We start from the raw sequence: 15078 nt of genomic DNA on the forward strand, positions 1-15078 counted from the left end.
TAGGTGAAAAAGGGAATTTTAAGAGCATATGAAAGGGGAAAGGAAATAGGATAACAGTATATTGTTCCATCCTGCATCCACGCCACCCTGTCCCTCACCACACCTGCACCCTCCCCCCTCCAAGTTTGGGGAAATCACAGCCACAAGTCCTTATTTCATCAGCCAACAGCACATTGTTTCCTCCAATACTTAAGTCCACCAATATCTCAGCAATCTGAGATTAGTCTACAGTCTAGAGTTTACAGTATTAGTCCAAAGAGATGCATTAATGCAACATAAAATGGATAATACTAATTCTACAACTGGAAATCTGCACCCAGATAAAGATTTTTTAGCTCTGAATATTTCCAGTTACACTTTGGTGTGTGAGAGAAGAGGCCGCCGGCTGCAGGCAGAACTTTTCACCAGAGAGAAACTCTGGCTGCGGGCGACAGAGGCCCGCACTGGAGATGGGGAGCATGAACAGGCCGCACTGCCCCAGCTGGGGGAGCTGCTTGATAAGGCCCAGGTTAGGCCTCCCCCCTTGCAATAAAACACAAACCTTTACAGCGGCTTGTGAGGGCCAGCCTGCAACAAAAAAGGTGATAGCATTTCAATTTAACTGATGGGACTTTTTGTTAGTAAACTAATTAAGAACTGCTTGAATTATTTCTCTTTCCCACAATCAATTCCCAGATAACAAGTGCACAGGCCACTTACTTTACAAATCAGGAGCGTGATGGAATGCTTTCCACTTGCCTGGATGTGTGCAGCTCCAACAAAATCCAAGAAGCTCATCACTATCCAGGACAAAGCAGCATGCTTGATCGGCACCCCATCTACCACCTTAAACATTCACTCCCTCCATGACCAAGGCGCTCTGGCAGCAGTGTGTACCAAATACAAGACGCAGCAACTCACCAAGGCTCCTTCAACAGCACCTTCCAAACCCAGAACATCTACCACCCCGAGAAGGCCAAAGGCAGCAGACACATGAGAACATCACCATCTGCAAGTTCCCCTTCAAGTCACGCAACAACCTGGCTTGGAACTATATTGCTGATTCTTCACTGTCACTGTCAAAATCCTGAAACTCCCTTCCTAATAGCACTGTGGGTGTACCAACAATAGATGACTGCAGCTGTTCAAGGCGGCAGCTCACCATCACCTTCTCAAAGGGAATTAGGGATAAGCAACAAATGCTGGCTTTGCCAGCGATACTCACATCCCATGAAAGAATAAACGAAAATCTTTCCATATGTATGTGACCTTCCTGAAATTGGAGCCCTAAGACCATCCCAACTGTGCAGGAGCCTGGGTCTACTTTCCTCCCCCCCGGCAACCCCACTCCACCACAAAGTAATTTCAGTTTTAATATTAATTTAAAATCTGGTACATTTCAGAGGCTGGCTGTCAAGTTAACAGATTCCAAACAGAACAGAGACTCTTTGCAAAAAAAAAAACACCAATTTACCACAGCTTGGTATAGTCAGTGTCCATCATAGAAGGGCATTCTGTTAGGATCTTTGTAATTCCGACTGCACAAATCTTTTTCTCAATCTGTCCAGACACTTTCTGCACTTCCGGAACAAAAATCTTTTCCAAAACCATGCCGAACATTCTGCAACAAAACAATTGCATGTTATTTTAGAAAAAACGCGACAAGATGATGAAAGTTAACTCAGAAGAAACAAATGTATTTACTTAGCAAGATATTAATTCTCAAAAGTTGTATGTAAACAGTATACTTGGCTAAATTCAATTTTTAAAAAAATTCATTCAGTTGATGTGGATGTTGCTGGCAAGGCCAGTGTTTATTGCCCATCCCTTCTGCCTCCGAGGTGATGGTAGTGAGCCAGTATTTTTGAACTGCTGTCGCCTGCATACTGAAGGTACTCCGAGGTAGGGAATCCTAGGATTTTGACTGAGCAATGAAGGAATAGCAATAGACTTCCAAGTCAGGTTGATCTGTGACTTTGAAGTGATGGTATTCGCATGCGCTTTTGCCATCCATTTAAGTGGTAGGGGTTGTAGGTTTGGGAGGTGCTAGATGTTGTCAAACTGGCTGCTTTGCCCTGAATGGTGTCCAACTTGTTCAGTGTTGTCAGAGCTGTACTCATTCCAGAAGCATTCCATCACATTCTTGACTTGTGCCTTGTCTATGGTGGAATAGTTTTGGAGAATTGGAAGTGTCATTCGCTGCAGAATACCCAGCTTTGTTCTTGTAGCCAGTGTGTGGCTGGTTGGTCCAGTTCAGTTTCCGGTCAATGATGAACCCCAAGATGTTGATGGTGGGGAATTTTACAATGATAATGCCACTTAATCACAAGGGGAGGTGGCCAGACTCTTGTTGGAGACAGTCATGGCCTGGCATTTGTGTGGTGCTTATATAACTTGCCACTTTTCTATTCAAGACTGAATGCTGCCCAGGTCCTGCTGCATGCAGGCATGGACTGCTTCATTAGCTGCAGAATTGCAAACGGAGCTGAATACTCTGCAAACATTCCTAATTCTGACTTTATGATGAAGGGAAGGCCAATGATGCAGCAGCTAAGGATGATTTTACAAAAGACACCGCCCTGTGGAACTCCAGTGAGCATAAACATCTTCCTCTGAGGTAGGTATGACTCTAGCCAGTCAAGGGTTTTCCCTGATTTCATTTCCAGTAGGGCTCCCTGATGCCACACTGAATCAAACGCTGCCTCAATGTCAATGGCAGTCACTCTCACCTCATCTCTGGAATTCAGCTCTTCTATCCATGTTTGAGTCAAGGCGATAATGAAATCTACAGCCAAATGGTCCTGGTGATACCCAACCTGTGCATCAGTGAGCTGATATTGCAAGTGCCACTTGATAGGACTGACTATCAACAACCCCTCCCATGACGCTGCTCTGAGGGGTGGTCATTGGTTAGATTGGATTAGTCTTGCTTATTGTGGACAGGAAACACCCAGACAGTTTTCTACTATTTTGGATGCCAGTGTTGTAGCCGTACTGGAATAGCTTGGCTAGAGATACAGCTTGTTCTGGAGCACAAATCTTCAGCACAATAGCCGGAATGTTGTCATGTTTGAGGAACCCATAGACTGTGTTGTATCCTCTGTGCTCAGGCATTTCTAAATATCATGTGGTGTGAATTAAAATAGCTGAAGACTGGCACCTGTGATGGCCGGTACCTCAGTAGTAGGCCGAGATGAATTATTGGCACTTCTGAATGAAAAGTTATGGTAATAGTTCTAGAGTTTATAATTATTTAGCTATTCACTAGTTTTAAACATCTTATTTGTTTCTGAGCTATATGGATGGTTTTATTCAGTCAGAGGAGAAACTGCTGAAAGTGTAATTTGAATGAGAAAAGAGTCGCTTGCATTCATACTGCCTTCTAAAAGCAATCCTGGTTCCATTTACATCATCTTAAAAAACAGGATTCACCTCTGATAACTATAAAGGGGATAACCTGGTTTAATTTCTCTTGCTCATTTTCCCAGATAATAAATTTCTTCCAGAAAGCATGCAGAATTGATGCCACCAATTTAAAATACGTGGATGTCAAAAAATGTTGACATCTGTGGCATGCCAAACTTCAATCTGAAGAGTCAGGAATTTACATGAAAAATAATTTAAAATGAATTATGAGAGCCAGCTTGAACTCAATATTGATAGACATCTTGTCTGCTGCCTTTATCCTACACCTGCAAATGTTTTAGCAAGAATGGTTATGCATGTGAAGAGAGCAGAGGTTTATGCATGCATACCCAGATGGGGAAGTGGGGGACAGGCAAATCCACATTCCTTTACATACATTTAAATAAGTTGTTGCAAACAGATATAGGTATGTTGATTGAGGATTTATCCACCACCAAAGCATCGGTGCTAAATGCAATCCCTTCCAAATCTATAGATTTGTAAAATTCAATTTATACAGATGAGTGTCTAAAAATGGAAGGTGATAGGACAGCGTTGTTATACTAATGAAGCCCATAAACCACAATTAACTCCCTGTTTTGTGTTATGGACAACAATTTACAGAATTGATTGGGCGTTGTATTGGACAAAGGATATCTTTGTTTTCCTGTTCATGTGTGTCAGTCTTTCAAAGACAAGTACAAAAGTAAAAAGTCTTAAGTGGTGAGCTGAAATTAATTTATGCATGAGGGCAGATACAAATCTCTGCACAGTTTGATGTCTGCTGCTAAGCAGGGAGTTAAAATAGGTGCTGAGATTATGTATGTAGAGTTGATATGACTTTTCTGGGTGTCTTTTCTGTGTTCAATTAATTCCTTTAAAAAGCAACTGAAAACTTCTAGATACAGAAACTAGGGAAAAAATGAATTTGCAAAATTCAGTAAAAATGAAGTTCTGCCAGACAACTGAAAAACATTGGGAGCAAGCAGGAGCAAAACACACGCACAGATTTGATGGGCTAAATGGTCTGCTTCTATGCTTTAACATTCTTTGATTAAAATTGGCAATAATATGCAGGATACTGACCCAAAAGCAGTTGGAATATAATTCTTGGAGGTGGTCAGCAATAATCTTGGTAAAAATTCTCTAGAGATTAAATAAATTGAATAAAGTATGAAGTGTGAACCAACCAGAGGTGGTCTCTGGCATTAAAAGCTGATGGACTGAATTTCTTTTTATTTTCCATTTGTTTCCTACTGGACACTGATTCAGGTGAGTTTCTTCTGACTAAGAAGAGCTGTTGGTGCCATTTCTTGCCGACAATAAGTAGAAAGTTAAAGGTTACATACCATGTCCAATTTACATGTGAAAAAGAGTGCTTTGTAACGTGGCAGTTGTGAAGCAAAGAAAGACAAAGCCAGGGAGAGGGTGAAATAGAGTTTAGACATGTACCAATAAGCAGCACATAGCAGCTGTTCTGCACATCAGAACAAAAGCTGTAAAAAAAAGATTTAAAGTTCATTTTGCTTCTCACATTTAGGCAGCATTATACCTACTTTGGTTGTATACTGTCGAATATTTCTTGCAATGCTATTGCTCCATATTTCACAGCGTAAAGGTTAACGAACACCAAGAAACCTAAAATGCAAAACAAAAAAAAAATCCAGACAAATCAATAAATTGAGAAGATCCCCCTCCAAATATAAGTGCATAGCCCTGGAGCACCAATAAACAGTGTCAGTGGTGAGTTACAGGTTCAATCTTTCAGGTTCCCATTTCAGAATTTGCTAGTCTCATGCATGAAAGCACTGAGTTGGAGGTAATAAAAAGAGATTTGTCACTTCGCTATAGGGAGGAAAAAAAATCAAACCATTTTGTAAAATTTTAATGAAGGACTTCTTTAGAAAGAAAAAAACTTACTTTTAACAAACTTTGTTGTCTTTGAATTCTGAAGTCTCTGGAAAAGCAAAATGAAGATCTGTTTCCGATATTGGTGCATGGCATCACTAACAGATGGAAAATACAAAAACAATCCATGAACATAGTTTATTTAGCTGTTAACACCCAAAAAACTGTAGAAAGTAGCTCTATACTTACGGAGGCATGTGTTCAATTATACTGTTAAGCAGGTAGAAGCCTTGATGGTCATTTGCTTTAGATGCAATTAGCTTTTGGAAGACTCCAAGCAATCCTGGCTATGATTGGAAAGAAAAAGAAAGCAAGTCAGGAAAAATCTACACCTATATTTTTCTTCGAAGTACCTGTTCAACTTTCTGCTTACCACCAGGCACCAATACTGGTTAAGAATATGTGTCTGTCTAGGTGCCACAATTAGCATCAGCTCTGCATTGTGCTTGTCAGCAGCTATCCCTTCCTCTGACTGTCAGCTTGTTTTGCACCAAAGACACTCTTGTCTTTTCATCTTTCTCAGGTGCGGTCACAAATTTATTAAATACTTGTATTTCTTCATATCTTTTAAAAAGGTCAATTGCCCCATACGTTTTGTGATTTTATTTCAAATGTTAAAAGGAGCTTGCATTTGATGCATGTATATGAATCCTGCAGCATGGTCTGGATATCGGTGAGCTTTACTAAATCAGTCATTCTTTAGGGTTGCTCTATTTTATTGACAATAAATGCCCCTAACATTGCTGTCCATAACTTTTAACTTGCTTGTTGAAATGCAACTCTGCTATCCCAAGAGACCAGTTTGAAATAGTTAAAGCTGCTGAATGTTATGAAGCGGTCCAACTGAGAATCCTACATCAAAGGAACAGATTTCTTATTTAGCCCAAAATCTCACTCTGCAAATTATGATCATTTCTTTCATACCCAACCAAGATGAGCTTAGCTCAACAATTAATCAATACCCAATTTCCTACCACACTTCCAGACATAACTGACATCCTGTTCACCTAAGCCTATTCTATCATTATGCAAAATCTTCAGAACACCACCTTTTCCTTGAGGTGTCAAAGCTCAGGCGTGGAGCAATTTATAAAATGGCAATGTAAAATAAAAATGCTTTAATTAAAATGGATAGTTATTATATACATTGCAATAGCAATATCCAATTATTGTCAAATATTTCTATTATATTCTTTATTACAATCCGGTGCTTTACTTTTCTTTAAAGCAAAGATCATTATCAGTTATACAGGAAATCTGAACCTGGTAAAACCGGCAAGGTGCAAGTTAAAAAATAAGAGGATGAGATGAGAACAGAGCTGCATGTGCTAAATTAACCTAAGTCTTCTTATGCAAGCCACATGCCGTTCTCCTTGCATCTCTTATATCCACATAGATCAAAATAAATTTTGAGCACAAAATTTGCTGCTGAAGAAACAAACTGATGTATAAACAAATATCCCATTTAGATTAATAATTGAACAATTAAACCCCGCTTGTGCATTCCATGATTAGGCAAATATCATTTTCAGGTTAGCAGGCTGCAACTAGTTGGGTGCTGCAAGGATCAATGCTTGGACCTCAGATGTTTACAATCTATATCAATGATCTGGATGAGGGCACAGAGTGTAATATATCCAAATTTGCAGATAGTGCAAACTTGAGTGGGAAAGCAAACTGTTAGGAGGATGCAAAAAGGCTGCAAAGGGTTATAGACAGGTTAAGTGACAGGGCAAGAACCTGGCAAATGGAATATAATATGGAGAAATGTGAAGTTATCTACCTTGGTAGGAAAATAGAAAAGCAGAATATCTTTTAAATGGTGAGAGACTGAGAAATGTCAGTGGATTTGGGTCCCCTTGCACACGTAATGTGAAATTGACACAGGTACAGCAAGCAATGAGGAAAACAAATGGTATGCTAACAATTACGATGGGATTGCATTACAAGAATGAACAAGTCTTAATGCAATTATATAGGGTCTTGGTGAGACCACACCTAGAGTACTGTGTACAGCTTTGGTCCTACATAAAGGACTTGCTTTAGAAGGAGGGCAACTAAGGTTCACCCAACTGATACCCAGGATGAGGAGATTGTCCTATAAGGAGAGATTGAGAAGACTAAACCTATGTTCCCTAGAGTTAGCAGAACGAGGGGTGAAGTAATTGAAACATATAAAATTCCTAAGGTGCTTAACTGGGCAAATGCTCAGGGGATGTTTCACCAGCTGGGGAATCTAGAACTTGGGGCGACAGTCTTAGACCGAGGAATGAGGAAAAGTTTCTTCACTCAAAGGATTTGTGAAATTTTGGGATTGGCTACCCCAGAGAGCTATTAATGCTCAGTTCTTGAGTATATTCAAGATAGAGAATAATGGAAGTTTGGATAGTAAGGAAATCAAGGGATATGAGAACAATGTAGGGTAGTGGAGCTGAGGTAGAAGGTAATCATGATCTTACTGAACGGTGAGCAGATTTGAAGGGCCAAACGTCCAAATTTTGCCCATATTCCTTATGATCTTTCCACAAATCATCAGTACATGTTTAATCCTGCAAAATGATTGTAAACTAAAATGAACCTGATAAAGAAAAATACTGCACATCCCAAAGGGAGTAGAAAGAAAACAAAAATCTGCATGTGTGCGCAGGTGCAGGGCAGGGAGGGCAGGCAGGAGTGAGAAGGGAAGGTAAGCTGAAAGCAAAACAAGCATTGAAAGCAGCAATAAAAACAGAAAATGCCGGAAAAACTCAGCAGGTCTTGCAGTATCTGTGGAGAGAGAAACACAGTTAATGTTTCGAGTCCGTATGACTCTTCAGAGCTCAAAAAGAGTCATACAGACTCGAAACGTTAACTCTGTTTCTCGCTTCACTGATGCTGCCAGACCTGCTAGGTTTTTCCAGCATTTTCTGTTTTTATTTCAGATTTCCAGCATTCGCATGTTTTTTTCATGGAAAACAGCACGTTGTGGCTTTGATGTCAAATTTCCATCTTGAAGTCAACTTGGATACCTGAAGTTTCTCAATCTTGAACAAAAACAAAAGGGTGAACAGAATATATATAGCCAGAGTCTTAAGTTATGTTTATACTTTCTTCAAAGTTTCTAACAAAATTGCAGAAACTTAAGTCATGTCCAAATGGAAAAATAATAAATGTAATCTTGATCACAAGCCATTTTTCAGAAAAAATGGAATTAAAATCCTGCCGCCTTGATTTCATTGTGGCAAGAAAGTATCGGCAAACCTGGAGTTCTTGAAAAAACTATTGTGGTGGCCTAGACAAATAGGGAACCCACTTAGTACTAAAAGGGTTAATGGAGAAATTGAATTAAATGCTTAGGTCTAAGAGAAAAACACTGCAACCTTGAAGAACAATAGCATCTTGTCTGACCACTATAGCAGGATAGGCCCTGAGACATTCCATGTGTCTCTCTCTTGGGCCGAATGTAATCAAAGTTGTGATAGTCAAATTATAAACAACTGCACTTGTGGTGTAGGAATGGAAATTTACTGGAACATGGATTGGTCAGTAAACTTATGCAAATAAGCAGATTGAGATGTACAAAATTTACTGATTGGTTGTAAAATGCTTTTAAGCAAGTCTTTGTGTATTCTGCTTGGAGACGGCATAATAGCTCTCGTTGTATTGTTCTCCCTTGTGCACAAGTAACAAATGGGGTTTCTATGTATTAATGATGCCTCGGTGTGATTAATCTCTGACAGTTTCTGGAGGTTCCACCGAGATGACTAACCCTTGGGGTTGAGTCACGGAACGCCAGCGTTAGGACCTCGCGGTTCAAGGACTCCTCAGTCCGCGGCAGCCCCATTTGGGCTTCTGGGGTTCGTTGACCTGTGATCTGCCTTCGCCTGCCTGTGGCTGACTCTCAGGGTAAGTCATCTATTTAAATATTTGGGAGATTAATTTGGCCAGTAATTTAGTGAAAAGTAGTAGTAGTATTCCCAGAGGTTTGAGTCCCTGGAGGTAGAAAAACAGTAGTAGTATACCCAGGGGTTTAAGTCCCCGGAGGTGAAAAGTAAGTAATTTGTGTTTTTTTTGTGTATATTATTAAGTAAAAATGGGAAATATGGCATCAAAGAAACCCCAGGTTCCCCCTTTGAAGGGAACCCCAAATGCTTATATGTATGTCCATTACGGTCCTGAAATTGTCCAATGTGTTTCTGATTGGGTTAAATGGACTCAAGCTAAAGGAGAGAGCTTCCCACCAGCTGGAACTTTTAATCGGGACAGAATTGAGCGCTTATAATATGTTTAAGGGAGGTAGATAGTCTGCGACTGAATTTTCTGTAACTTAAAAAAAAAATGAATTGATCTAAGTTAAAAGAGCTGTTTGTGCTGAAGAGAGAGAGAGAGAGAGAGGGAGAGAGAGAGAGAGAGAGGGAACCCTAGGGGGTTAGTGAGCAACTGACAAGCAGCAACAGAGAAAATATGAGCTTTCGTCAGTTTGAAGGTCCCTATAGGTGGAGCCTTCAAGATCCCTTTGTTCCCCCACTGCTACTCGAAGCTTCGTTTAGAGTTAAGTTCAATATTATAGGAGTTTCGATACATACCTTTATCTATGTGTTTGTTTGTGTGCAATGAAGCATTTTTATGTGAGCTTTAATGTGATTTCTTCCCTGAATTGTCTTTTGTGTGTGTAGTTAAGCACTTTCGAGTCAAAAACCCCACATTAGATTAAAGGAAAAGTTTTTTCAAATATTCCAAAGTTTTGAATATAAGGTTTGAGTTGAGATTTCTGGCAAAAATCATAATTTGAAGGTAGTGTAAAGATAACACAGGGCTTGCCTTTGTTTGAGATGAACCAACCCTTGTACCACCCCCTTGCAGACTAGTAGGGAATAACCCTCATCATCAACTTCCAAACTGATTGGGATTAATACATACGAGCTCGTATTCTAAAATTCTGAGGAAAAAAAAAATTACTTGAAATTCAGAAAGATTCTAGGAAAACCAAAAGACATAAACACAAGTTCTAGATGGTTCCAATGATAGAAAGGGGTTTCTTATGAAGAGATGAATTAAATATTAGAGGAAATCTGCTTTCCAAAAGCACTGGAATTTGAATTTGGGACAATCTTGAGATGTAAAGTGCAGTGAAATTTAACAGGTTACTTTTGAATCACTAGGATGCTATCTAAGATAAAGAATGTGTCGATAAACATACGGACATTATAACTTGGATACAAATCGTTACACATGAAAAAGAGGTTGTTTTAATTTTGATAGTGTAAATTACAGTTCTTACAAAGTTTAAAAATTTTAGGTTTGGTTCTTCATAAAGTTCTCAAAAGGGAATTTTCATTTTAAAAGGTTTGACAACAATTGGCACTAATTCAAATGCTGCAAGCTTTTGTATTTGTAAGTCTGTTCCCCAAATATGAAGCTAAGCTCAAGACCTTGACAAAGTTTGGCAGAAATCCAATTTTTGGCCGAGTTAATGAATCTGGGATAATTCTAAAAAAGGGTCAGACACAATTTAGTGGGTTACTTTTGAGAAGAAGTTAAGGAAGCAAAACATGTCAATACCTGATTTCTGTTTTTAAATTTATTGTGAGAATATTTTATTTATTTTAAAGTCTCTCCAGGCAACCTGAACAAGATAAGATGGTAGCTGTTGCATGTGTAAAATGGTATGAGGCAAGTAGGAGAATGAGTTAGGGAAAGAGGACATAATGTACAAACTGTTTTAAGGGAAATGAATTTGATAATCTGGCCATCAACTGAGGCATTGGAACTGCACAGGGGGAGATAAGCAAAGATCTAGAGACAGAAATCCCTGTTGAAATGGAATAGTTAATATGGCCTAAAGAGTAAGGAAACATTTTAACCAATCAAGACAATAGAGAAACTGAATTCAAGAGAAACTTAGGATGATCATGGTCAGAAAAAAAGTTAAGAGGTAAAACTATGTGGAATCTGTAGTTCGGGAATTGAAATGTAAAGAGAAATAATACTTAACAACAATTTACCACAAGATGGATACAGGTAAAGGGAAAGCTGGAAAAAGGCTAAATAGGTGTATTACTGATTATATTAATGTGCCTGTGAGCTACAAAAAGTAAAACCACAGGATTAACACCTTGATGACAGGCAGAGTTGCAGTTCCCAGAGAGAACCATCACTGGAAGTGAAGATACTGAGCCATTGAAAGATAGGATAAGAAGGTGCATTGTAGAGTTGTTTAAGGAATTGAGGTCTGACACGAGACAGCAGCAGGAGAGAATAAACTGAAAGGAGTGGGGGTGCCTACCCAGATGGATTCAGAACAGGGAACTCATTTCACAGGGAGAGTCATTAAAGAAGTGTGTAATCTTATGGAGATTAAACACAAATTCCATATTTCTTACCACCCCGAGTCCAGGGACGGTGGAAAGGATGAACTGAACTTTAAAAAAAAAAATCAATCAAGAGACAGGGAAAAGCCCAAAATTCTAATGCATCGTGGACTACCCCAAGCAGGACCGCCGGGTTCACCCCATTTGAAATGATAACAGGAAGGGCCATGCAATTACCTGAAGGCATTATAGTAGGAGGTGCAGGGTCACCGAAAGGAAAAATACAGGACAATGTAAGGGAATTAAGTAGGCAATTACATGAGTTGAGAGAGGAAGTTAGAGACTGACAGATGATTAAGGATATGGAAACGGGCAAATCCAAAGAGCAACAACGGACCCCCCCCCCCCCCCCCCCCCACCCAAAGTGAGGAATAAGGTGATGGTCAAGGTGAGCTTGGAGCGAACAGGCATGGACCATACGAGGTAATTATGACAGGTGATACATGCGCAGTTGTAGATATGAGAACGAGAGCCGATGTTAATGTCTCCACAGATCTACAATCCTGGTCGTGGGCGTATCATTACTGGCAACAAGGTCGGGAATCATCGCTGCTCATCCTGCACCGCAGGAGGAACTTTGGTACAGCACGGACAGTGCCAAATGCAACACGCAACGGGGAATGATAAATGTAACAGTAGAAGAACAAGTGCTTTCAAATTGTAGTAAGGGTTTGCTTCGGATCGGGCATGGGAGGTTCACCACTACCTAGCCACCTCCCACCTCTACTTTCACAGTCCAAGTAGAGATAATTGAAGCCCCAAACCACACCGACTGACCCATCTTGTCCGACTATGCATCCAGGACCGACGAATGGTTTGGTACTGGTTAATCAGAAGTTTTGTATGATAATGTACACCATGAGCTGGTACCCATAGCCTTGAACATATCCGGTGTCGTCCTGCCCTAGTGGTGTTCAACCCATACCCAAGCACTCTATATGGCTCTGACGTGCCAATTGATGACTGAAGCAGTTCAGTTCAATGGCGAGATGCGATCAGGCTTGGGAGGGAACCGCGTTAAGCACAGCCTGATAAATGACGCCACTACGATATTCAATATAGGGACATCATTGGTTAATCCAAAGCCTGGCTACCATGCTCGAAAGTCATGCGGGACTATCAATAAATTAATTGAAATAGGGAAAACTATTTCAGACGAAGCGAGCGGAAATGATGTATGCAGCACCTATGGATCTTGGGCACTGGAACAAGCCCGAGAAAATTTAAGACAGATTAATGAAGAGGTAGTCCCTTTATGGGTAACTAATGAGAATTTATTGAATCTCCCACGACACAAGCATCATGACTTGACCGGTTGCCAGCTCAGAGGTTTAACACGTGTATATAGAATGAATGTTGAATGTATAGTGAATAGTAATATGCTAATAGACATTGTATTAGTAATACCTATCATACCTATGTCAATGACATAATCCAGGCAAGACGCCCACAGTGACTGCTGGTACGGGACCCCAGCCTTTGTACACCTACAAATGGACTTTATACAAATGCCTAAATGTATGGGATATAATTATGTTTTAGTTATAGTATGTTTGTTCTCACGATGGGTGGAGGCGTATCCCACCCGACGAAATGATGCTGTTATTGTTGCAAAATTGTTGTTGTGTGAATACATACCCAGGTTTGGGATACCAGAGATTTTATCGAGTGATAATGGGCCTCATTTTACCGCTAAAATGATAAAGGAATTGTTGAAGGCCTTACAATGCAACCATCACCTTTCCTGCCCATACCACTCCCAGTCTACTGGGGCGGTGGAAAGACAAAATGGTATTCTGAAAAACTAGCTAAATTACGTGAAGAAACCGGTTTGAAATGGCCTGAAGCTCTACCCTTGGCGCTCATGACTATGCACTCTCACCCTAACCGTACCACCTCCCTTTCCCCTCATGAAGTTGTAATGGGACATCCTATGCGCCTCCCAGTGGCCCCACCTTTGTCTGCTAGGGAAATGGACATCCATGCTATGGATGAGGGAATGATTACATACTGTATAGCACTCACTAATTCTCTCAAGAGCTTGCATATACAGGTAGTAGAAGCTCAGAAAAAGCCCACCATTGAAGATTGCCACCAATACCAGCCCAGGGACCTAGTCCTGGTAAAGACCTTCAGGAACCTCGATGGGAGGGGCCTTTCCGAGTCCTGCTCACTACCCATACGGCCGTGAAGGTTGAAGGATGACCCTTGTGGATCAACGCATCGCACGTCAAGCGGACGCTGACCTCGGACGGAAGTGCTTGTGCAAGAACTTTAACTGAGCCATCAGAATGCTGAATCTGATTTGGATCCTGTCCTGCGTGGTCCATGCGGGGGCATGGCCTACCAATTCTGTGGTTCAACGAATGCAGGCCGTAGTCTTGCAAGTTAATCGGACTAAATGTTGGATTTGTACTAATTTTCCTGTTAACTCTTCCCCCTCTGAGATGCATTTTCTGGCTTTCCCCTCAGATTCTGCATGGTCCCTAGGTAATACAGGGGCCCTTTTTCAGCAAACGCCCATTTGGATACGGGAGCCCACCTTTGTGGTTGTTAAGGGGGAGGCCTGGCTATGCGTCAGGAGAAATTATACCAAGGGTAGCATTCGGGTGGGTTCCTGTGCCTACCTTGCTGGTGGCAAGCCAATTATCTATTCTCTCCCTTTCCTCAGGAATCAGGATTCCACTGAGGATGAAGCCCGGCGGCTAGGATACATAGAACTTGGATAAGGGTAGTGGATTGTCCTTATAGGACAAAAGGGGGGAAGTGTGGTGGCCTAGACAAAAAGGGAACCCACTTAGTACTAAAAGGGTTAATGGAGAAATTGAATTAAATGCTTAGGCCTAAGAGAAAAACACTGCAACCTTGAAGAACAATAGCATCTTGTCTGACCACTATAGCAGGATGGGCCTTGAGACATTCCATGTCTCTCTCTCTTGGGCCGAATGTAATCAAAGTTGTGATAGTCAAATTATAAACAACTGCACTTGTGGTGTAGGAATGGAAATTTACTGGAACATGGATTGGTCAGTGAATTTATGCAAATAAGTGGATTGAGATGTACAAAATTTACTGATTGGTTGTAAAATGCTTTTAAGCAAGTCTTTGTGTATTCTGCTTGGAGACGGCATAATAGCTCTCGTTGTATTGTTCTCCCTTGTGCACAAGTAATAAATGGGGTTTCTAAGTATTAATGATGCCTCGGTGTGATTAATCTCCGACACTATGACCACACTTGCATTTATAAATTATCCCGTAAATGTCTCAACAATTTATATAAACAACATGCAAACAAGATATACTGGTCATGGCACCATTGCGTAATGAAGGCACAAGGCAAAAAGGGCGGAATGGACATTCTGCACAGGGCAAAAAGGTTGGAATGGACATTCTGCAAGTTTGCAATAGGCTACACCAAATGCTAAACATCAAATTG

General features: G+C 40.6%; 1 protein-coding gene across 2 annotated transcripts in view; it reads right to left on the reverse strand.

Annotated features, from left to right (window-relative positions):
• The window catches only part of cse1l (CSE1 chromosome segregation 1-like (yeast)), a 45623-nt gene that overhangs the window by 1996 nt on the left and 28549 nt on the right, over positions 1–15078 (reverse strand). For both annotated transcript variants that reach the window (XM_078555254.1, XM_078555255.1), the window contains exons 20-23: positions 5482–5579; positions 5305–5390; positions 4941–5022; positions 1454–1600 (exon numbers count right to left, since the gene is read on the reverse strand). In XM_078555254.1, coding sequence (XP_078411380.1) covers positions 1454–1600; positions 4941–5022; positions 5305–5390; positions 5482–5579 — 413 coding nt within the window. The remainder of the gene's footprint in view (positions 1–1453; positions 1601–4940; positions 5023–5304; positions 5391–5481; positions 5580–15078) is intronic.

This window comes from Cetorhinus maximus, chromosome 13 (genome assembly GCF_964194155.1).
Source record: "Cetorhinus maximus chromosome 13, sCetMax3.hap1.1, whole genome shotgun sequence".
NCBI lineage: Eukaryota > Metazoa > Chordata > Chondrichthyes > Lamniformes > Cetorhinidae > Cetorhinus > Cetorhinus maximus.